Source organism: Camelus bactrianus, chromosome 22 (assembly GCF_048773025.1).
Source record: "Camelus bactrianus isolate YW-2024 breed Bactrian camel chromosome 22, ASM4877302v1, whole genome shotgun sequence".
Lineage (NCBI taxonomy): Eukaryota > Metazoa > Chordata > Mammalia > Artiodactyla > Camelidae > Camelus > Camelus bactrianus.
In genome coordinates, this window is record NC_133560.1 from 7,693,740 (window position 1) to 7,719,361 (window position 25,622).

Sequence of the window (25,622 nt, forward strand, 5' to 3'; positions counted from 1 at the left end):
TGGGTAAGAGACCAAGCAGCACTCTGAGAGTTGGAGAACTCATGTTTATTACGCTAGCAGGCCCAGAAGAGTTAACACTCCAAGCTCTGGACCCCATCTATAGGTTTACACTGGCTTTTATAGGCTGCCAGTGTACACTTTGCAATATCACATGCAAATGAGGTATAACGAATGTTGACTAATTAGGAACAAGCTTTGTAGAAATAGACCAATCAGGAGGGAGAGGAATAACCAACCAGGAGTGAGCTCAGGGAACCAATAGAATTTTAGGGGTAACTAAGTGTTTCAGAGGCAAAAAGTGAGATAGAGCCTCTGGGCCAGGGAACCAGATGGGTCTGGCAGGAGAGTAGTGGCCCTGCCTGGGGGTCCTGCCTGTCTTTTTATGGGGCTTCCCGACTCAATATGAGGCTTTCTACTTTGCAGTTCTGTAAACACATCTCCATATATTAGAATTGGCTGTAGATTAGGTTTTACTAACAGGGTAAGAACAAGTGTTATTTGACTCAGAAGCTGAGATTGTTAAAAAAAAAAAAAACAAAACAGCATGGATGCTCCTGAGGGAAACTCTAGAAAAGCCACACTTTGGCAGGCATTTCTTTGCCGCAATCCTAGTCTACTTCTCAGCCTGGATCATTTTATTACAGTATCTTCAGAGCTGCATGCAGGGAAGCAGTATCCTCAGGGGATGCCAAGTTTTAATTTGGCGACTTTCCAAGGACACATTAAGGCTATAGTGGAATTTGCTGATCAAAGACTGGGCTTTCCAGAGGATTTTTGAGAAGGAAGAGGATTAGACTAGATTCAAGTAGAGCTTCCCAACTTTTTCCATGTCACAGCCCGCCTAGAAAATGAGCATATCTGTCTGGCAAGTTAGAGTAAATAGGTAAGACTGCTTCTTCTCATCAACCCAGTGGAGGTCCAGGGACTCTGACCATTCTAGGCCCTGCCAAGCCATCCTTGGGGCAGGAAGGGTGGATTTTCAGAGCCATTTGAGGTACAAGGGATGGCCATAGTGTTCTGGACCCAGATGAGGCAAGCAGGATGGGTATTAACCCCGGTGATCTCTGAGAAAAAAATAGGTGGTCAGATCGAACTGTGAGGTCCTCAGCTTGACATCACCTGCTCCATCCTGCATCCATGACCTATGCCACATTTGGTAAATTATTTAACATTTGTGAGTCTGCTTCTTCATCTGTAAGCGAGAAAATGATACCCATCTCAAATGGTGGTTGTGAAGATTAACCAAAAATAATCTCGATACTTAGCACATTGCCTGGCACATAATAATTGATAGCTGTTACCAGTTTATTCTGAAAGCTACATTTTTTTCTGGTAATTTAACAAATTGATACTAGGTTCTAGTCTCTATCTTGGTGAAAACCTAAATCCTCAATCCCGCTTTTCTAGAACCGGTTTTAGATGCTGTAATTCCTAGAACCAGCTTCAGTGAATAGTCTGTGCATTTGATTATGGATCAAGGTGACTTAGTCTAGTTTGATGTGTCCAACGAAGTCCAGAGTGGCCTGAAATGATTAATGAAACTCTGTCATTGCTACTGAAGGATTGCGAAGAAATCCGTGTAGATTTTGAACTGGTATAGTAGTTTGAGTCACAGCAAATCAATAGCCTTTATTTAGGGCCTGCTATATTATGTGCCAGTGTCTTAGTCCATCTGGGCTGCTATAACAAAATACCATAGATTGAGTGGCTTAAATTACAAACATTTATTTCTTGTAGTTCTGGAGGCTGGAAAGTCCAAGATCAGAGTGCTGGCAGATCTGGCGTCCGGTGGGGGCTTTCTTCCTGGTCCACAGGCAGCCATCCTCTCCCTCGTCCTCACACGGCAGAGAGGGTGAGGGAGCCCTCTAGGGTCTCTTTTATAAGGGCACTAATCCCATTAATGGGGATAACCACCCTCATTACCCATTCACCTCCAATTCAATTTCACTTCTAGTGATTGGTCTGTTCAAATCTCTTTCTTTTTGATTCAGTTTTGGTGGGCTGTATGTTACTAGAAATTTGTGTGTTTCTTCTAGATGGTCCAATTTTTTGGCATATAGTTGTTCATGGTATTCTCTTATGGTTTTTGGTATTTTTAACTCTTTACTTTTAATTACAAAGTTTTAAGTAAGAACTTCTTTAAACATCTACTTTGAATGGGCACAAATGAGTTTTTTCTGGTTTTTAAAAATGTTATGAAATAATTGATTCTTTTCATTGCTTCAGGGTGTTCTAATCTTTAATTAACTGAATCCTTGAGGTAATTCTTGCCCCTTCTCTTCTGAAAAAATCTGATGTGTGTAGAAAAGTTGTAAGTATGGTACAGAGAACTTTGTTGAACCATTGAGAGGAGTTGCTGACCTGATGTCCCATTGTCCTCAAAACCTTGGTAGGTATTTCATACAAACAAGGATATTCTCCCAAACAGTTAAAATACAACCATCAGAATCAGGAAATTAACTGTCTGAATTTTGCCAAATGTCCTCATACCTCCTTTGTAGCAAAAGGATCCAGTTTAGATTCATGTGTTGCTTTTGGTTGTCAAATGCTTTAGTTTCCTTCCCTCTGAAACAGTTCCTTAGACTCTCCTTATCTTTTATGACCCCAACATTTTTGAAGATTACAGGCCAGTTATTTTGTAGGATGTCCTTCAGTTTGAGTTTGGTATTTCTTCAGATTATGCATCTTTGGTAGAAATAATTAGAGAAGTGATGCTGTGTTCTCACTGAATACTTTCAGATAGTATACAACCTTGATATGTCTTCTTACTGATGATGCAAAATTACTCTTATAATTTATAATAAAGAAGTATATTGCTTATAATCAATAAGTATATTGTGGGAAATGACTTTGAAGCCTTGTAAATATCCTGTTCTTCATCAAACTTTCCATTTATTCATTTATATACAGATGGGCTCATGGTTTCCTATTTTATTCAGTGAGTTGTAATCAGTTACTATTATTTATTTTCATGTTCAGATTATCCCAGATTTGGACAGCTGGAGTCCCTTTGGGCTGACTCCTTTGTCCTTTGATAGGTTCCTCATCATTCTTTGCGCACTTCATTACTTGCTGGCATAACTAGATGCTCCAGGCTCATCTCATATTTTACCTGCCACAGCCATGGAATGGAATGGAATCAGCCATTTCTCCAAAGAATCCCAGATCATTTTAGTGGATAAAGGTATTTGCCGTTGGGATGTTGATGCTCCTTGACCTTCTCAGTAAACAGAGCTAGGGCAACAGTACACCCCGAAGTGTTGTATCGCTTTTTCTTACCCTGCTCAGACTCTCACTCCAGTCAGGCTCTGACTTCTCAAGCTGGGCTGGCTCCCTGTGTGGACAAACTCCTTACTCTGGTCAGGCTCTGATACTCTGTACTAGGCTGCTGCTCTGCCGGGATGTTCTTTTTACCACGTTTGGGTTCTACTCTTCATACTTGGCAGCTCTCCCACGTGGATGCTCTCCTTACCCCTTCAGGCTCCATCATTACATTCTTGGCCGCTGTAGCTCTTCCCATCCCAGGTACAAGTGCCTGCCTTGTTTTGCACACTTTTGTGTCACTCCCCTTTCCCATTCCCAGCTCTAGACCATTACTCATCTATTTTGTGTCTCTGTTGATTTGCATTTTGTCTTTTTTACTTAGCAGTATATCCTGGGAGATCCCTATATATATCTGTTTTTAAAAAATATAAACCTGTTTTACTTATTTAAGTAAAATTTTATCAAAGTATGACACATATATAGAAAAGTACACAAATCGTAAGTGGCTTGATTAATTTTCACAGAGTGAACACTGTCATGTAACCAGAACCCAGATCAAGAAACAGAACACTGCTAGCGTGAAAGTAGCCCTTCTTGTGTCACCTTCTCATTAGGTCCCCCACCACCCTAGGGTGATGACCATCGTGATTTCTTAACACCATAGATTAATTTTGCCTGTTTTGAATTTTATATATATGGAATCATACAGTAGGTGTATGTGGGTGTCTGCTTTTTCTTTCCCAGTATTATATCTGTGAGAATAATCAATATTATTGCATCCAGTTGTAGTTTTTTCATTCTCATTACTCTATGGGATTTTTTGTTTGTTTGTTTTTTGGAGGGGGGAGGTAAGTAGGTTTATTTATTTACTGGAGGTACTGGGGATTGAACCCAGGACCTTGTGCATGCTAAGCATGTGCTCTACCACTTGAACTACATCCTCCGCTCCTTGTAGGTATCCTTTTGATGAACTTTTGTGCTCATTCCCCTAGGAGTGGAATCCCTGGATCATATTGTATGCATAAGCTCAACTTCAGGATAGAAACTGCTAAACGGTTTCCCAAAGTAGTTCTTCCAGTTTGTACTCTTAACCAGCAATTGGCCTACATCCCTATTAACACTTGATGTTTTCTGTCTCTTTCATTTTAGTCATGATGTTGAGTATGTAATGAAATTACCAGTGGTAGACTATTTGCATACATAGTGACTAATGCAGCTGACTACCCTTTCATAGGTTTATTTGCCATTTAGTATCCTCTTTTGTGAATTACATGCTTAACATTTAATTCTTTTGTTCATTTTTCCATTGGATTATCTGCCTTTTTCTTCCTCCTGAGGAAAAGGACACTGGATACAAATACTTTGTGGCTGAATATATATGTATATTTTTTTCCCACACTAAAATATCTTTTCCCACTCTGCTGCTTTATTTTTCACTGTTCCATTATGTATTTTGATGAACAGAAGATTTTTGTTCTTCCAGTTTTATTGAGATATAATTGACATACAGCACTGTAAGTTTAAGGTATGCAGCATAATGATTTGAGTTAGGTACATCAACATAATTAGCATGGTAAGTTTAGTGAACATCTATTATCTCATATAGATATAAAATCAAAGAAATAGAAAAAAATGTTTTTTTCCTTGTGATGAAAACTCTTAGGATTTACTCTCTTAACAACTTTCATATATAACATATAGCAGTGTTAGTTATATTTATCATTTTGTACATTATATCCTAGTATTTATTTATCTTGTAACTGGAAGTTTGTACCTTTTGACTACCTTCATCCGATTCCCTCCTCCCCCAGCCCCTGCCTCTGGTAAGCACAAATCTGATCTCTTATTCTATGCGTTTGTTTGTGAGGTATAACTGACCTACAGAACAGAAGTTCTTAATTTTAGTATACCCCACTTTCTGTTTTTTTTTTTATGATTAATGCTTTGTGTCCTATTTAAAAAATGTTTTCCTACCCTGAAGTTTTGAAGATATGCTCCTGTGTTTTCTTGCATTGTTTTACCTTTCCCAGATTCAAAGCCATTTGGAATTGATTTTTGGTCATGTAGGAGGTGGGGTGATGATTCACTTTTTATCCCACGTGGACATTAATCTGATCCTGTACCATTTATCGAAAAGGCTATCCTTTCCCCACTGCATATATCAGATGTCCATAAATGTGTGGGTTCGTTTCTGGATTCTCTGTTCTGTACCAATATTCTGCTTGTCTATCTTTGTGCCAAAACCACGCTGTCTTAATTATTATAGCTTTATAATACATCTTAAGGTCAGTAGTGTACTTCCTGAAGCTTTGTTTTTCTTCTTCAAGATTGCCTTGGCAATTACATTCCATATAAAGTTGGAATCAGCTTGACAGTAAAGGCCTTGTGTATTATTCATATTTTATTCTTACCACTTGACATAGTGCCCGACAGGGTATGCTCAATAGATATGTGTTAAGTAAATGAATGGAGGAACTAGAATGTAATCACTGGAATATAAGCTGTTAGGAAGATACGGGAATTTTGATTCTTGTTCCGTGATATAGCCAAAGCACCTAAGGAGATAGCTGGCCCACAGCAGACACTCAATATAATTAGTTGGGTAAATGAGAATGAGTAAACACTGATCTTTGGCTCCAGGCTCCTACTTGTCTTTCAGCTTCAAGCTTGAATATATCTTCTTGGGGAAACCTTCCCTAATAGCTTCTGACAAAGTTCTCTGGTTATATTCCATAGTTTCCCATAATCTGCCTTTATAAAATTCATCACACTTGTAATTGTTTGTATATTATTTTTTATTCCCTGCTAGACTGTTAGGGCCTGGGTCTGTCTTGTTTACTGTATCCTTAGTACCTTGTATTAGGGCACATAGTTGGCTTTCAATTATTGTTGACAGATTAATGCAAGAAGCAACCAAATGTCTTAGAATGGAGATTGTTTTATAAGAGGAGGAGATGTTGGTTCTGAGCTTTGGAGGATGATTAAGAATTCTTTATACGGAGAAGGAGAGAAAGTTAATTTTAGATAATGGGAAAACTGTGTAGCAGATGGTAAGGCATCAGTGTATGTGACACTAGGGAATGGCAGCTCCCCTAGTGTGGGGAGTGGTAGGAGCTAAACCTGGAAAGTTATGCTGAACACGCTGTGAGAGAGCTGTGCTTATTCTGTGGGCAGTGATGAGTTATTAAAGGTTCTTATGTAGAAAAGTGGTAGGATCAGTGTATAAAAGATAATGCTGGTGCTAGCACATAAGCTATTGCAATAATCCAGGTGTGACATGAGAGGGGCCTGAACCAAGGCAGAGGCAAAGGAGGGAGTGGATCCAAGTGTCCTTCTGAAGTCAGGATTCCATGATCCATGGAATGTGCCCTGGGTGGTGCAGGAGACTCACAGCTTGAGGGAGTGGGTGGATAGTACATAATGCCCTTAACAGAGAGAAGGAACATAACAGGTATGCAGGTATAGAGGAGAATACAGTGAATTTGTGAATTTTTCCAACTTTTTTTTCATTGCAGTAGAATATACATAACATGAAATTTACTATCTTAACCATTTTTATTTTTCCTTTTAAAATGTTATTTTTATTATTTTTTAATCTGAACCATTTTAAGTGTCCAGTTCAGTGGTATTGAGTACATTCATACTGTGTAACCATTACCACCATTACTTCTAGATTCTTTTTCATCTTGTAAAATTGAAATGCTATATCCTTTAAAAAATAGCCCCCTATTTTCCCCTTCCCCTAGCCCCTGGCAGTCACCATTATACTTTCTGTCTCTGTGATTTTAACTACTTTAAGTACCTCATATAAGTGGAATCTGATAGAGATGGTGTTGAATTTGTAGATCAGTTTGGGAGTATTGCCATATTAAGTGTGAAGTCTTCTGATCATGAACATGGGATATTTTTCTAATTATTTAGATCTGTAAGTTCTAATTTCTGTAAGGTTAATAGTAATGTCCCTCTTTCATTTCTGATTCTGGTTATTTATGTCATCTCTGTTTTTATCTTGGTTAATATTGCTAAGTGTTTTTCAATTGTATAGATCTTTTCAAAGAACCAGCATTTGGTTTCAGTGCTTTTCAATGTGTTTATATCCTCTGTTTTATTAATTTCTGCCCTTTTCTTTGTTATTTCCTTCCTTCTGCTTGCTTTAGGCTTAGCGTACTCTTCTTTTTCCAGTGTGTTGAGGTGGAAGGTTAGGTTATTGACTTGTGATCTCCTTTCATCATAGCAGCATTGCAGCTATAAATTTCCCTCTAAGCACTGCTTTATTTGCATTAAGTTTTGGTTGTCATATGATATCACTCATATGTGGTATCTGAAAAAAAAAGGACACTATGAACTCATCCACAAAACAGAAACAGACTCGAAGACATAGTAAACAATCTTACAGTTACCAGGCAAAGGGAGTGGGAAGGGATAAATTTGGGAATTTGAGATTTGCAAATGTTAGTCACTATATATAAAAATAGATTAAAAAGCAAGTTTCTTCTGTATAGCACAGGGAACTGTATTCAATATCTTGTAATAACCTTTAATGAAAAAGAATATGAAAACGACAACAGCAACATAAGAAAATATATGCCATTTTAGGGGTAGGCAGAGATTTTTCAGAGGGACGCACAAGGCACTGGCCATAACACATAGATACATTCTTCAAAATCAAATTTTTTCAATCAAATTGTACTTTAAGAAATGAAAAAGTAAGCCACAGAACAGAAGAAAATGTTTGATTATAAATTATATATACAATTGGCCCTTGAACAACACACAACTGAAAATCTATAACTTTTGACTCCCTAAAACTTAACTACTAATAGCCCAAGGTTGACTGCAGGCCTTACCAATAACATAAATAGTTTATTAATATATATTTTGTGTTATATGTATTGTATACTATATTCTCACAATAAAGTAAACTAGAGAAAAGAAATGTTATTAAGAAAATCATGAGGAAGACAAAACAATAAGTTTTGGTTGTATCTTGATTTTCATTCATCTCAAATTACATGTGCAGTTTTACTCTTTGTTGTCTATGTGTGTTGTGTATTTTTTGTTCCTTTATCCTTCCTTTTTTTTTTTTTTTTTTTTTTGCTTATAAGTGAGTCTTTCTTTATGTAGCATTTTAATTTCTTTACTGGCTTTCCATTTTATTAAATTTTTTCAGTGATTGCATCATATACATCTTACCAGAATCAGCTTTAGATTCTGGTGCTAGCTTATTCTAATTGGTGTACAGAAGCGTTATTCCTATATAGCTCTATTCCCTTTCCCTCCTTTCTGTGGTGTTATTGTTATACGTATTGCACGATCAGTATTGTAGACCCAACAACACGTTGTTACTTTACCATCTCTAGTCACTTCCTTAGCCTAGTACAGCTTCCTTCCCACTCATTTTTCGTGCCCTTATTAGCAAATGTATAGCATATATATTACATTTCTGTATGTTATAATATATTATACAGTGTTTTTATATCACTTAAGAAGAGAAAGGAGAAAAATTATACATTTACAGGCTTACCTTGGAGACACTGCAGGTTTGGTTCCAGACCACCACAATAAAGTGAATATTGCAATAAAGCGAGTCATATGAATTTTTTGATTCCCCAGTGCTTACAGAAGTTACGTTTACACTATACTGTAGTCTATTAAGTGTGCAAATAGCATTATGTCTAAAAAAACCAATGTATATACCTTAATTAAATACTTTATTGCTAAAAAATGCTAACCTTCATTTGAGCCTTAAGCAAGCCATAATCTTTTTGCTTGTGGAGGGTCTTGCCTCTGTGTTGACGGCTGCTGACTGATCAGGGTGATGGTTGCTGAAGGTTGAGGTGGCTGTGGCAATTTCTTAAAATGTAACATTAATGAAATTTGCTGCATCAGTTGACTCTTCCTTTCACTTGAACGCTGAGAGGCCATTGTAGGGTTATTAACTGGCCTAATTTCCTTATGGTTGTGTCTCAGGGACTGGGGAGGAGAGGGAGAGAGGAGGGGGTGGCCAGTAGGTGGAGCAGTCAGAACATACACATCATTTATTGATTAAGTTTGCTGTCTTATATGGGTGTGGTTTGTGGCCCCCCAAAACAATTACAATATTTGGAAAAAAAAAACCCAAAACAAAACAAAACAAACAATTACAGTAGTAACATCAGAGATCACTGATCACAGACCACTATAAAAATATAATAATGAAAAGTCTGAAATATTGTAAAAATGACCAAATGTGAAACACGAGGCAAGCAAATGCTTTTGGGGAAATGGCACCAAAAGACTTGCTTGACGTAGTGTTGCCACAGACTTACAATTTGTAAAAAATGCAGTATCTGTGTAGTGCAGTAGAGCAAAGCCCAGTAAAATGAGGTATGCCTGTATACTGTCAAATAATTATAATTGCCTTTACCGGTTCTTTTTTCATGTAGTCTCATATTGCCATCTGGAGTCATTTACTTTCAGCCTGAATAGCTTCCTTTAATATTTCCTGTAAGGTGGGTCTATTAGCAACCGTTCTCTGTATGTATGTATGTATATATGTATGTATTTTTAAATTGAAGTATAATCGATTTACAATGTTGTGTTAGTTTCTGGTGTACAGCATAGTGATTCAGTTATACATATATATGTTCCTTTTCATATTCTTTTTCATTATAGGTTATTACAAGATATTGAATATAGTTCCCTGTGCTATATAGTATGACCTTGTTGTTTATCTATTTTTTAAAATTAGTTTTAATTTTATTTATTTATTTTATTTTGTTGGGGGGAAGGTAATTAAGCTTATTTATTTATTTTTTAATGGAAGTACTGGGGATTGAACCCAGGACCTCGTGCATGCTAAGTGTGTGGTCTACCACTGAACTATTACCCTCCCCCTGTGACGGAAAAACCGGGCTGGTCTAACAAGATAACTCACAAGTCTAGGAATGTGAAGGAGAGGCTGGGCTGGGCTAACAAGATAACTCACAAATCTAAGTATTGGAATACTGGTCTGAGTTCTGCTAGACTAACTTGTAAATCTAGGTTAATTAGTGTTGGTTTGCTGTTCATGTTTTTTGCTAGCCAGCTGGGTTTTCAAAGATACGTATGCGGGTTTTGAATGTTGGTTTGCTGCCTCCCCGCCTCCACTTTTGTGACGATAATGCTGCTAAAGCTGTTCCATGCCTATTGGCCTAATACCCCAAGCTTGTACTTTACCCTGTAAAACCTCATGCGCACGTCTTGGAGGTGCTCAGAGCTTCGGAGCAGAAGCCCCTCTGAGCACGCCGGCGTAATACATCTGAGTACTCCAACCCTCCGAGTGGTGCTTGTTTCTTGACTGGCCTGTCGTTTCCGTAACACCCCCTCTAGTTTATATATAGTAGTTGATAGTTTTTTTCTTTTTGATCTGTGCTGTTCGTTATTTTACCTTCTTTTTTGAAAGATAGCTTTGCTGGATATAAGATTTTTGGTTAACAGTTTTTTTTCTTTGTGTGCTTTGAATATGTTATCCTGATGCCTTCTGGCCTCTGTTGTTTCTGCTGAGAAGTTATTTGTTAATATTACTAAAGGTCCCTTGTGTGTAAAGCCCCATTTTCTCTAGCTGTTTTCAAGACTGTCTCCTTGTCTATGACTTTCAGCATTTTTGCTATGAACTGTTTGTGGATCTCTTTGTGTTTATCCTACTTAGAGGTTGTTATACTTCCTGGATGTATAGATTATTGTTTTTAAAAATAAATTTGAGATATTTTCAGGCATTAATTTCTTCAAATACTTGTTCCTTTCTTTCCCCTCTCTCCTCCCTTCTGGAACTCTAATTATATGTTTGTTATATATCGTGTGCTTAATGGTGTCCCACATTTCTCTCATGTTCTGTTTATTTTTCTTCATTCTTTTCTGTTTTCCAGTTTGCAGAATTTCTATTGATCTGTCTTCAAGTTTGCTCATTCTTTCTTCTCATGATTCATAACTATTCTTGTGTCCCTCTAGTGAATTTTTTTGTTACTGTATTTTTCAAATCCAGAATTTCCAGTTGGTTTTTATTTTATAATTTCTATCTTTTTAGTGATGTTCTCTGTTTGGTGGGACATTGTCATAATACCTTCCTGATTTTACTCTTTAATCAATATTTCCTTTAATTCTGAGGGTATGTACGTAATGGCTACTTTAAAGTGTTTTTTCTCTCTCTTTTTTTGATATATATCTGACATCTGGTTGCTCTCATAGTTTCTGTTGCCAATTTTTACCAGTTGTATAAATCATACTTTCCTATTTCTTTGCATGCTTTGTAAACTTTTGTTGGCAACTGGATATTTTAGATAATTTATTATAACAATTGTTATGGTTAATTTTATGTGTCAACTTGACTGGGCCATGGAATGTCCAGATATTTGGTCAAACATTATTCTGGGTGTTTCTGTGAGGGTGTTTTTATTTGATACTAATATTTATATTGGTAGACTGAGTAAAGCAGATTGCTGTCCCCAAGGTAGTTTGACCTCATACAGTCAGTTGAAGACCTGAGTAGAACAAAAAGGCTGACCCTCCCTGAGTAAGAGAGAATTCTTCCTATATGACTGCCATCAAACTGGGACACTGGCTTTTTTCCTGCCTTCAAACTCAAACCAAAACATTGGCTCTTCCTGGATCTCAAGCCTGCTGGTCTTTGGTTGAGAACTATGCCATTGATTCTTCTGGTTCTCAGGTCTTTGGGCTTGAATTGGAACTAAGCCATCAACTCTCCTAGTTCTCCAGGTTGCTGACTCACCCTTAAGATCTTAGGACTTCTCTGCCTTCATAATTGTGTGAGCCACTTCCTTAAAATAAATGTCTGTCTATCTGTCTGTCTATCTATCTATCTATCTATCTATCTATCTATCTATCTATCTATCATCTATTATCTATATATCCATCTATTATCTATCTATTTATCTATTTATCTGTCTGTCTATTATCTATCTTTGTCTATATCCTATTGGTTCTGTTTCTCTGGAGAACCTTGACTAATACAACAGCTCTGAGTACTGGTCCTCCCAACCCTCCAGGACTTACTATTATTTGCTTGTTTATTTGTCTAGTGATAGACTGGATTATTTTAGTGAAAGTCTACTTCCCACTCCCACCCATTTCAGTGTTAAGCCTCTGCTGTTCCTCCTTAGGGAGTTGTAGCTTTGTATATGTCCATCTTCACCCTGGGATGATAGTGATTTTGGTACGATTTGCTCCCCCCCACCCCAGTCTTTAAGCTTCTCTGATTGCTGTGTTGTTCTCAACAATGCCCTGGGGCATAAATTGCTATGCAGACTAATCCAATTAAATTCTGGCTCCTTTGAAAGAATAGTTTCTGAGGTCAATGTGTGATATTCTTCTTTTCCCAGCTGTGTTGTTCTCTGGCTTTCCCCCTACACTAGCTGGCCTATAACTTACCCTACATCTAGATTCTTTTCCCAGTTGACTTTAACCAACCAGCAGTGTTCTTGTGAGCACCCTTAGGCTTGAATTTCAGTTACTTTGGGAAGAGCTCTCTCCTTTTCCCTTCTATCTCCCCACCTGCTTTGCTCCCCAGGCAAAATCTCTAAGCCAGGGGTCTGGAGCTGAAGGTAGAAACAATAGCAAGCCTCCCTCTGAGGGACACCCCGACCCCAGGGTCTAGGACTTGATATTGGGTGAGAACAGCAGCCCGAGGGCCTTTTGGGTTGTCTATCCTGCCGTGTAATTACGTGCCTGATCACGGTGGTACAGGTATCAGGGTCTTCGTATTCTCAGTGTGACGTACCCAAGTCAGAGCCTCCGTTCCAAGAGCAGGGGCTGGGTGGGAGAAGTTGGCTGCTCCAGCTTCTCGGCTTTATTTGCCTGGAACTTAGCCTCAGCAAAAAGGGCAGAAAGAGAAAACACGGATGTCCTTCTCCTCGCGGGAGGAAAGCTCTTCGAATGGGAGATGTGTTCTTGGCTGTAGCAGATTGGAGGGGGGTCTACCTCACTGAGCTGGGAGGGTGAAGAGAGGGAGCAGTTGCCGTTCATATACCATAGACTCTCACTTTTCTTACCTAATTTTTATAGGGTTTTTTTTTTTTTTTTGAGTAGATATTTCTCCCTTTATTCTTTGCCCTTAGGACTCTTCCCTGAGGCTTGGAATGGTTGCTTTTTAAATAATTTTCACCAGTTTTGGTGGCTGTGCAGGTCGGTGGAGCTCTTTACACTGTCATACTGTAAGTTGAATTGAAGCTGTTAATTACATCTCAACGAAGTTGTTTTAAAAAAGGAAAGAGAGAACCTAACACATCGTTCTGTCAGGATCGAGGGGTTGTAGGCACTGGCTTCTAGCCGTGATCACTCCTCCCGCTTCTCTCGTACATGGATTTCATTATATAATAAAAGTCATATTTAAAAAAAAAGATTCCAACTTCAAATCATCTACTAATTATAAACTCTGTTTCTGTGATACCCACACACAAATTTCCCATTAGTTGTCAGCGCTGTGTGTTGGTTCCTTCAGATTCTGCTGCTTTTAGCCTAACTTCCTTACTTGTTAGGGTTTTGGCCACATTTCTACGAGCTCCTGCTGTTGCTGTTCCCGGTGGTAATGTCATAATCTGTCATTGTGTTGCTCTACCATGGCCGGTTTCTAGTTAGCCTTTGTCCCACGGGTGAGCATTTGTATAGCTTCTAGTTTTTAGCTATAACACACTGATTGGGTATAATCATCTTTGTTCAAATCTCTTCTTCTCTCTTTTGAATTGTCTCCCTGAGATATATTTCCCAATGAGGTATTATTCAGGTTGAGAGTATGACCATTTTTATGATTCTTGACAGCAATTGCCAAATTTCTCTCTGGAAAGATTACACTTGTTTATGGTGCATTCCCAATGCAGAAATATACTTATTTTCTCACAATCTTGTTAGCATTGAGTTTTGTCTGTTTTATTTGTTTTTGCTAATTTAGCAGATGTGCTGTGGGACTTTTATTTTGTATTTCTTTAATTATTAGTAATGCTGTACATTTTTCCTAGTGCTTGTTTATTGCTAACATTTTCTTATGGTTAACTCTGTGTGTCTGATGGTCCCAACATTGTTTATAACTGTGTGCTTTGGCCAGTTACTAGTCACCTTTCCTCCTTGTGATTCAGTTTCTCAAACAGTAAATTGGAAAAGTTTTTAGATCAGCATTTACTTTGCTTAGTAGTAGAACTATTTTCCAAACATGAGCTCTATAGATTTGTAATGTTTGAAAGGGCTGAAGTGGCAATGTATTAGTATACACTTATTTTATAAGTTCAAGATGAGAGCAATTATGTATGAAATCAGTAAGAACAATGAAGTAGTCTAGATCAAGACAGAATTTTGAAGTTGGGTATTACAGGTGGCAAATGAAGTATTCTTATCAGAATAATTATGCAGTTTACTCTTATTCTTTAAATTATTTTTTTTGGCATAATTTCAGACTCATAGAAAAGTTGACCGAATGGTACAAAGAACTCCTGTATATTCTTCATCCGGATTTCCCGAATTTTAGCAGTTTACTGCTTTAGTTCTGTCCTTCTCTCTACATTTGCTTTGTAGATATTATTTTTTTGAACTATTTGAGATCAAATTGCAGACATGATGCCATTTTACTCTAAATACTTCAGTGTAAAAACAAGGACGTTTTCATACTGAATCACAGTGCAGTTATCAAGATTTAAACAATTACTTTGATATAATGGTATTATCTAATCTTATTAGACCTTACTAACCTTATTAGACCTTATTAAGATGTCACTAAAAAAAAAGGTGTCACTAATAGTCCCAATAATTTCTTTTATAGTGAAAGAAAATTCCAGATCATAAGTTCCATTCAGTTATCATGTCTCTTTGATTGCCTTTAGTCTGGAAGAATTCCTCAGCTTTTGTCTTTCATGCCATTGATATATTGAAAGAGTACAGACCAGTTATTTTGTAGAATGTCCCTCAGTTTGGGTTTGTCTCTGTTTATCCATGGTTAGCTTCAAGTTTATGCATTTCTGGCAGTGAGTGATGCCAGAGGCATCATATCAAGTTGTACAGGATGTTGATATGTGTTACTACGAGTGATAATATCTCTGATCACTTGGTTAAGGTGGTACCCACTAGTTTTCTCCACTGAGAAGTTACTGTTTTTCCCTTTGCAATTAAGAAATAACTTGTGAGGAAATTCTTTGAGATTATATAGATATCCTGCTAGTCATCAACCTTACATTCCCTAGTTTTAGCATTTATTGATGACACTTGCCTTAATTATTACTCTGGTGGTTGCCAATTGGTGGTTTTTTAAAATTTCATCATTCCTTCTATGTTTTTATTAGTTAACATTCTACCTAATGGAAGAGCTGTTCCTTCTTATTTATTTATTTATATCAATGTAGACTCAATAATTATTATTTTATTTAATGTGTTATAATCCACGCCTGTCATTTTTTATTTTGATGTTTATCTTGTCCCAAATTTGACCCTTCAAGTTGGCTCCTCTGTATGTTTGACATGTCCTCATCCTTCTTTGAACATTTCTTTACTTTCCTGCATAATCAGATGCCCCAGGCTCATCTTGTACTTTCCCAGGAGTCAGCCGGTTCTCTGAGGACCCCTAGTTCTATGTAGTAGGAAATACTTTTTAAAAACCAAGATCTGGGGCTAAGTGCTCTCATTGCTGTTGAGGTGTCATTGCGTCTTGGCTCTCTCAGTGCACAGACCTAGGACACATACATTTGTGTGCGTGTGTATATGTATGTATGCATGCATTCAGTTTTATCCCTTCTTGAAGCGTGCATTGTGTCCCTGCTCCTTCAGTGTGGTTATGTTATTCATTTGAGGTACAGTTTGGTTTACTTGTTTTAGATTATATTTCCTTTAGTTTTCTACCCATTCTTGTTGATTTTATTTTTTAGTGTGTGAAACATTAACATGGTTCCAAAACTAGAACTGTACAAAAAGGTATTAACATAGACTATCTTCCCCCAACATTTCTATCCCATTCCAACGGTTACTTCCGCTATCATTCTTTCCCCTTTGAGTCTACCCACTCCCAGTAGATGACTGGTTTCTAGTTTGTAAGTTATCCTTTGTTGCATGTGTGTGTGTGTGTGTGTGTGTGTGTGTGGTTTTTGTTTGTTTTGCTACTGCATATTACTCCCTTAATTGGATGTTTCATTCTCCTATGAATGGACAGTTCTTTCCAGTATTTTTTAATACTGAATAATTTAATGAATAAACATATGTATATATATTTTATATTACTGAAGGCATATGTCTCTTTTATTTTGGCTTACAATATCTAAAAAAATTCAGATTCACATAGATGAGTATTAGTTAATTATAACAGCTTTAAAATAGCTTGCTTGCAATCTCAAGCTGTTCTTCAGTTAAACTGAGATGGGAGATTTAAAAAAGCGAAGGAAATTTTTGTTTCAAAATGGAATCAAGAACACTATCTAATGGCATGTATTCTTTATAAATATAAATTTAAAAGCACCCAAAATGTACACTAAATGCTAAGACCAAAAAAAGGAAAAAAAAAGAAAAGAAAAGAAAAAGAAAAAGAAACGATTATAACATGGCTAACCAAGTGCTGTGCGCATGTACCTGAAACTCTCCTAGCATTTTCTTGGATCCTATGCACGTGTACTTCAGTAGTGTTCTCTTTTGTTACAGTTTTACATGAGTAGATAATTATATAGCCTTATATATATTTTTAAAAATAAAGAACTACCAGTTCCCTTATTATTATTATGGTTTGAGGAGGTTAATAAATAACATTCCTGTCCCCTGCCCAAGATTGGAACCAATTGAAAGATTAGTGTGTTAACCAAGTAACCTTGCTTATATTATACATCAATTTTGAATTGGATGGACTTGCTCTGTTATAGCTACACCTAAACAGTTTTGCTTTCCTTGATGGATATAGGAGAGGTGAGGGATGATGTGATGTGTCAAAAAAGTTAGAGCAGAGAATGTGAGCTTCATACAGGCAGGCAGATCTGAGAGAGAGTGAGGAAAGGGCTGGGCAAAGCATGTGCAGTTCCTTCTCTGAAACCTACCAGTCATATAAGTCAGTCCTACTCTGGGAGGAGTGAGTGAGGAGGTAGAGAGGGGCCAGGCTTATTACACTAACTGTAGTGCTCCCACATGGAACATGAAGAGTTATAAATAAATGATTTTCCCAGTAGTAACAAATAACCCACTTTAAAAATGACAGGAAGTTCTGTGCAGGAATGGCAAGAGAAGCTTTAGAAAAAAAGAGATCAGCACAGAAACGTGGTCTCCAGTGATTAACTTGTTTGCTTTATAATACGTAGTTTATCCATTTTTAATTACACAGTAATTCTAACAATAAAATGAGGACATTACAGATATATTAAGATCCCTTTTTTTTTCCCAATTTTGGACCTCTAGCTCCCTTTCCAGAAGTATTCTCTATTTTCTGCTTATTATGTATCCATGTATCCTCCCAGGCCTATGAAAATACTTTTACACATATCTATTACCTTAAAAAACCTATAATATTATTTGTGTAAGAGTGTGTGTTCATATAAATGGAATCATTCTGAGCATATCATTCATTCTTCTCAACTATGTGCTAGGACTGTTCTAAGTACTGGTGATACAATAATGCACAAAATAAATTCCCTGTTCTCATGGAGCTTGCATCATCCTGCAACTTGCTTTTTAAAGTTAATATCATCTTTTGAGATATATCCGTGATGACATATGAGATCTAGTTTATTTCTTTTAATTGTTCTGTGTTATTCTATTATGTGAATATACTGTACTATATATCATTCAGACTTCTATCAGCCAGGATGTTGTCTGCTGCAAGTAACAGAAAACATGACTCATAGTGACATAAATATTAATGAAACTTATTACCTGATATTTCAAAGCCCAGAAGTAGAATGTCTCCACGTATATATGCCCAGGGCCCTCAGTCTACTATTTTGTTTTTCCCTCTTCTAAGATGTGTATTAGTTATCTGTTGTTATGTAACAAATTACCCCAAAACTTAGTGGCTTAAAACATAAACATAGTTTCTGTGGGTTGAGTATTAAAGTATGGTTTAGCCCAGTGGTGTCTTTGACTTAACCACTCTTATGAGGTTGTGGTCGAACTGTCAGCTTGAGGGTCAGGTAGGAATCCTCTCTCACAAGTGGGTCTCTCCACATGATTGCCTCATGACATGGCATTTGGATTCCCCCAAAGTGAGCAAATCAAGAGGGTGAGAATGCCCAGGAAGGAAGCCACAGTCTTTTTATAACTTAGTCTTGGAAATGACATCCTATCTGCCATATTATATATTTTTGAAGGTGAGTCATTAAGTGTAGCCCACACTCAAGGTGAAGGAGGAGATTACACAAGAATGTGAATGCCAGGAGGCAGGATGACTGGGGGCCGTCTTAGAGGCTGCCTGCCATAGGCTGACTCTCCTCAGGGTTTCAAGATTGCCGCTAACAACAATTGCATCAACATTCTTCTCTGAAGTAAGATGCTTCAAAAGGACATTTCTGGCTGTACATTGAAACATTTTCTTATCTCCCCCATCCAATTCAATTCAATCAACATGGATGTTTATTTTTAGCCAGGCTCTTTACTACTTGCTAGGGTTATATGGACCATGTCTTCAGAAAGTCCACAGGTCTTACAGAAGCTATGGGTGCATATATCAAATAATTACAGTATTCCCTGGGTGATCGAATGCCCCAGCGGCTGAGAAAGCAAGGGGGAGAAATGAAGTGGGGTTAGAGGAGGCAGAGGAAGAAATGGTTGAGCTGGTGTTTGGAGGATCAGTTGGAGGTAGGTGACTTGAGGGGATAAGAAAAGGGCATTCCAGAATTAAATGTTACCAAAAAAAAGTACTAAGAATAATGTACCTATAGTTACACTATCCAGCTGTTAACAGTATGTTTAGGCTTCTTTTTTTTTTTTTAAAAGAAACATTACAGGTCTGTCAGAAGTCCTATTATTTCTCCTTCCCATTCATCCTGGCTTCCACCCCTCTCCCATTTCCTGCCCTCATATTATCACAGTGAGTATCCATATATTCATCTAGTTCATTATCTATACTTTACACACATATATTTTCTATAATCAGTATATGCTGTCATTTTATGTATTTTTAAATTTACAGAAATCATTTCACGTGTACATCTTTGTTGCCATGTTGCTATTTCTGCAACTCCTATGAGCTGTCAAGTGTTGATAAGTATAGGACTCATTTATTAGTTTTATTTGTTGTAATATTTTATTGTAGGAACGTATCACGTTTTGTTCCTCCATGTCTTACTGTACGTTTCCGCTGTTTACATTTTTTCGCAAGGAATCGGGCTTGAATATGAACATTTCTTCTGCACACCTGTAGACATGAAATCGCTGGGCCAAGAAATGCATATTTTTAATTTCACCAATAATGTCTGTTCTAATTTTACACTTCCACCTGGCAGCTCTAGGAGTTTCCATTTCCCAGATTCCCTTCTTCCCTCGAAATGATCAGACTTTAACAACTACCTTGGGAGATAATTTTCAAGTGGTCATATAAACAGATAATTTCAGTATAGCTTTAGATACATGCGAAGAAAGGGCCAGAGGAGGCTTAATGTGGCCGAGAAGGCTTTGAAGGTTTCATTGTAGGGTTTTGGGACCCTGTTGCTACTCTTTGGTTTCCCTCAAAGTGTTAGTAAATGACAAAGCAAACGAACGCACTGCTAGAGCGCGGGGAGGCGCCCTGCCTGTGTTTGGAGACCCCGCCTGGACTGACAGCGCCCCTGCCTCGCACAGTTGGTACGTCCTGGCAGCGACCTCCCCCGCGCGCGTTGTGGTTACGTCCCCGGACGCCCGCGCATGCGCCTTCCCCTCCCGCCCGAGCGCGTCTGCTCGCTGTGGTGCCTCAGCTTCGCGCTCCCGCCGGCCTCCGGTTCCTGACGTGCGGAGGACGCTCGCGAGCCGCAGCACCCGGGAGGAGGGGCTCAGCGGCGCGGCGCGGGCCGGTCGGTGAGTACCTGCCGCCTCCGCGCACCTCCAGGCAGCCTTCTTCCCGCCTCCTTCTCTCCGTTGCGGGGGCCGCGGCCCACTCCTCAGCTGGGGGGGCGCCTCGAACGCGGGGATAGGCCCTCTCGACGCTGAGGCAGGTCTCTCCGGACGCCGAGGTGGGCGCCTCCCGACGCCGGGGCGGCTCCTCAGGACTCTGGGTGGGCCCTTCGGGACGCCCGGGATGGCCCCTCAAGATGCTGGATGAGCGCCTCCCGACGCCGGGGCGGCCCCTCGGGACTCCGGTTGGGCGTCCGCCCTCGGGTGCCGGGCCGGGCCCCCTCACGCTGGGGGGTGCGGCCTTCACCCTCCCCTGGGGCGCCCTCGGCACGTGTGGCTCGCCCGCCGACGACTCTAGTCCCCGCCCGCCCCTCGAAGGCGTCTTCCTCACACAGCACCCCAGGAGGGTCTCGGCCCTTGCCGCCGTCTCCTGCGGGGCCCCACAGCCGGGACCTTTCCCGGAGTCAAGGCGACTGGGCCCCGCCGCCCATTTCTCCTCTCGCCCCCTCCCTTCTCCAGGCTACCGTTGGTGAGTGAGGTAGTTTTTTGCCCAGAAATATTTTCCCTGGAAGTAGTTATCACCATTTACCACTTTCCATCGCTGCTGGTCTGTTTCCGCCCTGCCCGTGACAGTGTTTCAGGCCTTTTACGTATGCGCATTTATTGGATTTTCATTTATGAGATGGGTACTCTTATCCTCCTCAATTTACAGGTTAGATAACTGAGGGTCGAAGACACATCTCCTAAGTGGTTGAGCTGGTTTTGAATCCAGCCAGTCTGACTCCAGTGTTCTTGTATTTAGTCACTGTCATATTGAGTATAAATAACACCCAGGAAAAAGCGAAAGTTTATATTTGTCTCTTTACCTTTTCCTGACAGAGGCAGTGCCTTTTAGTTGAATCAGAAAATGTGTCTTTTTGGAATCAAGACACATCGAGCTTCGGTTCTCAACATAGCCATTTACCAACTTAGCAAATTACCAAATATTTGATTTTAAATGTTTCCTAACGTGTAAAATCGTGATAAAAATAATGTAAATGTATGGTAGTGATGCCTACCATACAGAGCTGTTGTGAGTAATAATCTCTATAATGCATATGAGGTACCTAAAATAGTCCAAGGACTCCGTAAATAACTATAATAATTACTCAGAGTATGTTTGAATTCTGTTTGTACACATTTGTCCTAACCTGAGGCTGCGTATAACTGGGAAATAGAGCATCAGGTGTGTATGTCTATAGGTGTGTTTACTTTTTTTAAATTGGAGAAACAGTCCAGCTCATGTGATCAGTTGATAAAGAGCTTGGTACCAGATTTCTTGAATTGTGGCTATTTAGGGGTAAGAGTCAATCATTCATAGAGGACTGTTGTTAAGGATCCTGTGCCCCCAAGCTTTCAAAGCAGTTTTGACAGATTTGGTTAGTAGAATGTCAAGATTTTAAATTATCTTGTCAGTGATTGTTCTTCAGATAGATCAGGATGATGGATGTGCTGAACAAAAAAAGACAATATCTCCCAAATTGGAGATTTTCAAGGACACTATCAAAAACACTACCCATGAGGTAACAAGTCTCATTATTGGGTCACCTTTCCTGCTTGTACATTCTTTTAGAGACATTCTATTTCTGATGTGATTAAGAAGAGACTATTGGCATCTAGACGCTACCCTTTTTTCCTCACACTTAGTGGTAATGCATTCTGTAGCCTCTGTTTAAGTAATTGAAGATAAGCCATTATTTTATTACTGGTCTTTTTTTTTTTTAATTTGGAAGGGTAGCAAACTAAGTAGTAGTTGAACTATATGCTAGATTGCTTGTTTAAATTGGCTGAGCAGTGACTTTTGTTTACTCTTAGAATTTCTGTGGAAATAGTGTGGCTAAATGTCATGACACACTGAAATTTTGGAATCTGTATCTGTGGGGTGCCTGTACTTAATGCTTCTTCTTGATCTTGATTCTGCTATGATTCTTTGAAAACCCACTTCAATCCTGTAGGTGATTCTGTGCTAGGGAGAAGAGTTTTTATTTATTTGCATATCTTTGAAAATTACATGTATTTGGTGGTATAGCTACCATTGCTGTCAAATTTGAACATATTGGTTTAAATAACTAAGTGTACAGGAAGCATTTCATGAGATGAAAACTTCCATACAAGATGTTTTCCTAGGGCACTATGAACCCTCCAGTCTTATCCCATGCTTAACCCTTTCCATGTTCTATTCATGATATTCAAGGATGAATACATCAAGGATCACCTTAAGTCATATTATTCTTCATATAGCTTTCTTCAACCTATAATAATTCTATCCTTCTGTGCCTTTATATAGTGTTTAATAATTTAAATATATACTTTATGCTATTCATTAATTCATCTAGTATTTATGTGTGCTTACCATACATCAAGCAGCAGTTCTAGTTGGAAGAAGTGTAAGTATATTGAGTCATGGAGTATTGGTTTTGGAATTGAGAAGCAGAAGTGCAAGTGCCTCCTTTGTGACTTTGGGAAGTTATTTTTCTGAACCTATGTTTACATACAAGATCATGTCATCTGCAGATGGCAATAGTTTTATGTCTTCTTTTCCTACTTGGATGTCTTTTATTTCTTATTCCTCTTTCATAATTGACCTGTCTAGAACCTCCAGTGTAATGTTCAGTAGAAGTGATGAAAGCAGACATTCTCGTGTTGTTCCTGTCTTAAGAAGAAAGCATTCAGTCTTTCACCTTTAAGTATGATGTTAGCATTGGGTTTTTTAAAGATGTCCTTTATCAGGTTGAAGCATTAGTATTTAAAAAAAAATCTTTTAGATAAATAATAAAATATAGTCAAGAGAACCAATTATTTAAGTTAATATTTAAGTTAATGTTGTATTACTCCTATTGAAATTTCACTAAAGAGATGAGATTTATAAATTTATATATATTTTCCTCTATAAAAAAGTACAGATTTTAAAGAGTAGTGGAAAAGTGTAGAAATCCAGCTTTACTTCTGTTAGATGGATATTTTTCTTTTATTTGACTAAATTATAAATAGCATCTAGAAAATATATACTTTATTTTTTATTTATTTAAAAGAATTAAAAAAATTTTAATTGACGTATAGTCAGTTTACAATGTCAATTTCTGGTATACAGCATAATGTTTCAGGCATGCACATACATACATGTATTTGTTTTCATATTCTTTTTCATTATAGGTTACTACAAGATATTGAATATAATTCTCTGTGCTATACAGTATAAACTTGTTTATCTATTTTATGTCTAGTAGTTGGTATCTGTAAATCTTGAGCTTCCAATTTATCCCTTCCCATCTCCTTCCCCACTGGTAACCATACGTTTGTTTCCTATGTCTGTGAGTCTGTTTCTGTTTTGAAAAGAAGTTCATTTGTGTCTTTTTTTTAGATTCCACATATAAGTGGTATCATATGGTATTTTTCTTTCTCTTTCTGGCTTCACTTAGAACGATAATCTCCAGGTCCATCCATGTTGCTACAAATGGCATTATTTTATCCTTTTTTATGGCTGAGTAGTAGTCCATAGAAAACTTACACTTTAAATAAATTATTTTTCCTTGTACTTCAGACAAAGAATGCCACGGAGAAAAAAAAAGGTTAAAGAAGCCTCTGAAGTTCAGAACCTGGAGAAGAAAGATGCAGAAACTTCCAATTCTGTCAATGTGAAGAAGAAGCGTAGACTTGAGGATGCATTCATTGTGATATCTGATAGTGATGGAGAGGTCAGTATTCTGAGGAGTGGAGCTCTAGGTTTCAAACTAGTCCTCCTTATTTATGACTGGTTTGTTTTGTGAGGCTGTACCTTAATGCCAGACCATGCCAGACCATGCCTCTTTTACTTGGCTTCACTGTGATTTATAAATGGAGTTAAGAATCACTTAAAAGAACGTAATCGTACTGGTTGAGGATGGATCATAGTTCCTCAGTCTTGTAATATATTAACCCAAGGGGATATTTTAAAACTTCTTTGAATAAATCGTATTTGAATCTTAATTTTTGCATGTCTGGAAAGTGAGAGAAAGAGAATGGAAATGCTTTTTTTTTTTCAAGGATAAATTCTCATCTTTTATTTCTACTTTTATTGGGGGGAGAGGGAGATAATTAGGTTTATCTATTTATTTATTTATTTTTATTCGTTTTTTTAAATAGACTTTATTCTTTTAGAGCAGTTTCAGGTTTACAACAGAATTGGGCAGAAAATACAGAGAGTTCGCACGTAGCCCTCCCCACCTACACATGTATACTCCCCTACCCGCAACATCTTATTTATTTATTTTTAATGGAGGTACTGGAGATTGAATCCAGGACTTCATGCATGCTAAGCAGATTCTTTACCACTGAGCTATACCTTCTCCCTGGAAATAACTGCTTTTTAAGTCCCTAGATACACTCTGTCCAAGGTGATAGAGACTAGCCACCTGTAGCTATTTAAATTTAAATTAATTAAAATTAAGTAGAAGGAAAAATCAGTTCCTCTTTTGCACTAGTCAAAGCTAGTGTCTACTGTATTAGACAGCACAGGTATAGAACATTTTCTTCATTGTAGAAAGCTTTATAGTGCTGTTCTAGCTCTTAACATTTTTCCTTTGTTCCCTATTTCCATTTGTTGGAGATTTCCACCTGTCTGTAGGTCACATCCAGTAAGGCAATGAACTAAAATAAGTCTTTGTTTTTTTCATCCAAGTTTACCTGCCGCTTATCTTTATCTTTTATCTTATTTCATGATAGAACCACACATTTGCCTCAAGTTATAAAGCTCGGAATTATCTTTAACTCTTTCCTCTATTTCATGTTTTACACCTAATCATTCACCACATCCTTTAGTTTTTACCTCTTACACTCAGATCTGTTCTTCCTCTTCCATTTCTTTTCTTGATCACTTGGGTTTTGTTTTAAATACCTTTTTTCATTCTTTTTTTTTTTAAATGGAGGTACTAGGGATTAAATCCCTGGACCTCATGCATACTAAGCATGCCTCTACCACTGAGCTGTTCCCCTTACCCGCTGATCATTTGTTATTTGAGTTTTTGTAGCAGACTCTAAACTTGCTTCTCTGCCTTCAGTTTTTTCCTCCCCACATTTCACTTATCTTACTCTAACTTTCTTTTAAGAACCAAAATTTTATTTTTTTAATGGAGGTACTGGGAATTGAACCCAGGACCATGTGCATGCTAGACATGAACTCTATCACTGAGCTATACCCACCTCCAAGAATTAAAATTTTAGGTCTTTGTACTTGCTTGCTTAAAAATCTTTGACTCCAAAATCCCCACAAGGTCAGTTTAGAATTTTAAAATGGTATACTCTATCAGAACCTTGGCATTCTAAACAGTCTTATT

At 38.0% G+C, this 25,622-nt stretch overlaps 1 protein-coding gene across 4 annotated transcripts in view; it reads left to right on the top strand.

Moving 5' to 3' along the window:
- UIMC1 (ubiquitin interaction motif containing 1) overlaps positions 1–25,622 on the top strand; it is a 95,596-nt gene that overhangs the window by 3,325 nt on the left and 66,649 nt on the right. For 2 of the 4 annotated variants that reach the window (XM_074350236.1, XM_074350239.1), the window contains exons 1-2: positions 20,078–20,235; positions 23,852–24,005. In XM_074350236.1, the coding sequence (XP_074206337.1) occupies positions 23,859–24,005 (147 nt within the window). In that variant the 5' untranslated portion in view covers positions 20,078–20,235; positions 23,852–23,858. Of the gene's footprint in view, positions 1–20,077; positions 20,236–23,851; positions 24,006–25,622 lie in introns of those variants that run through there. The other 2 variants (XM_074350237.1, XM_074350238.1) reach the window with 2 other exon arrangements.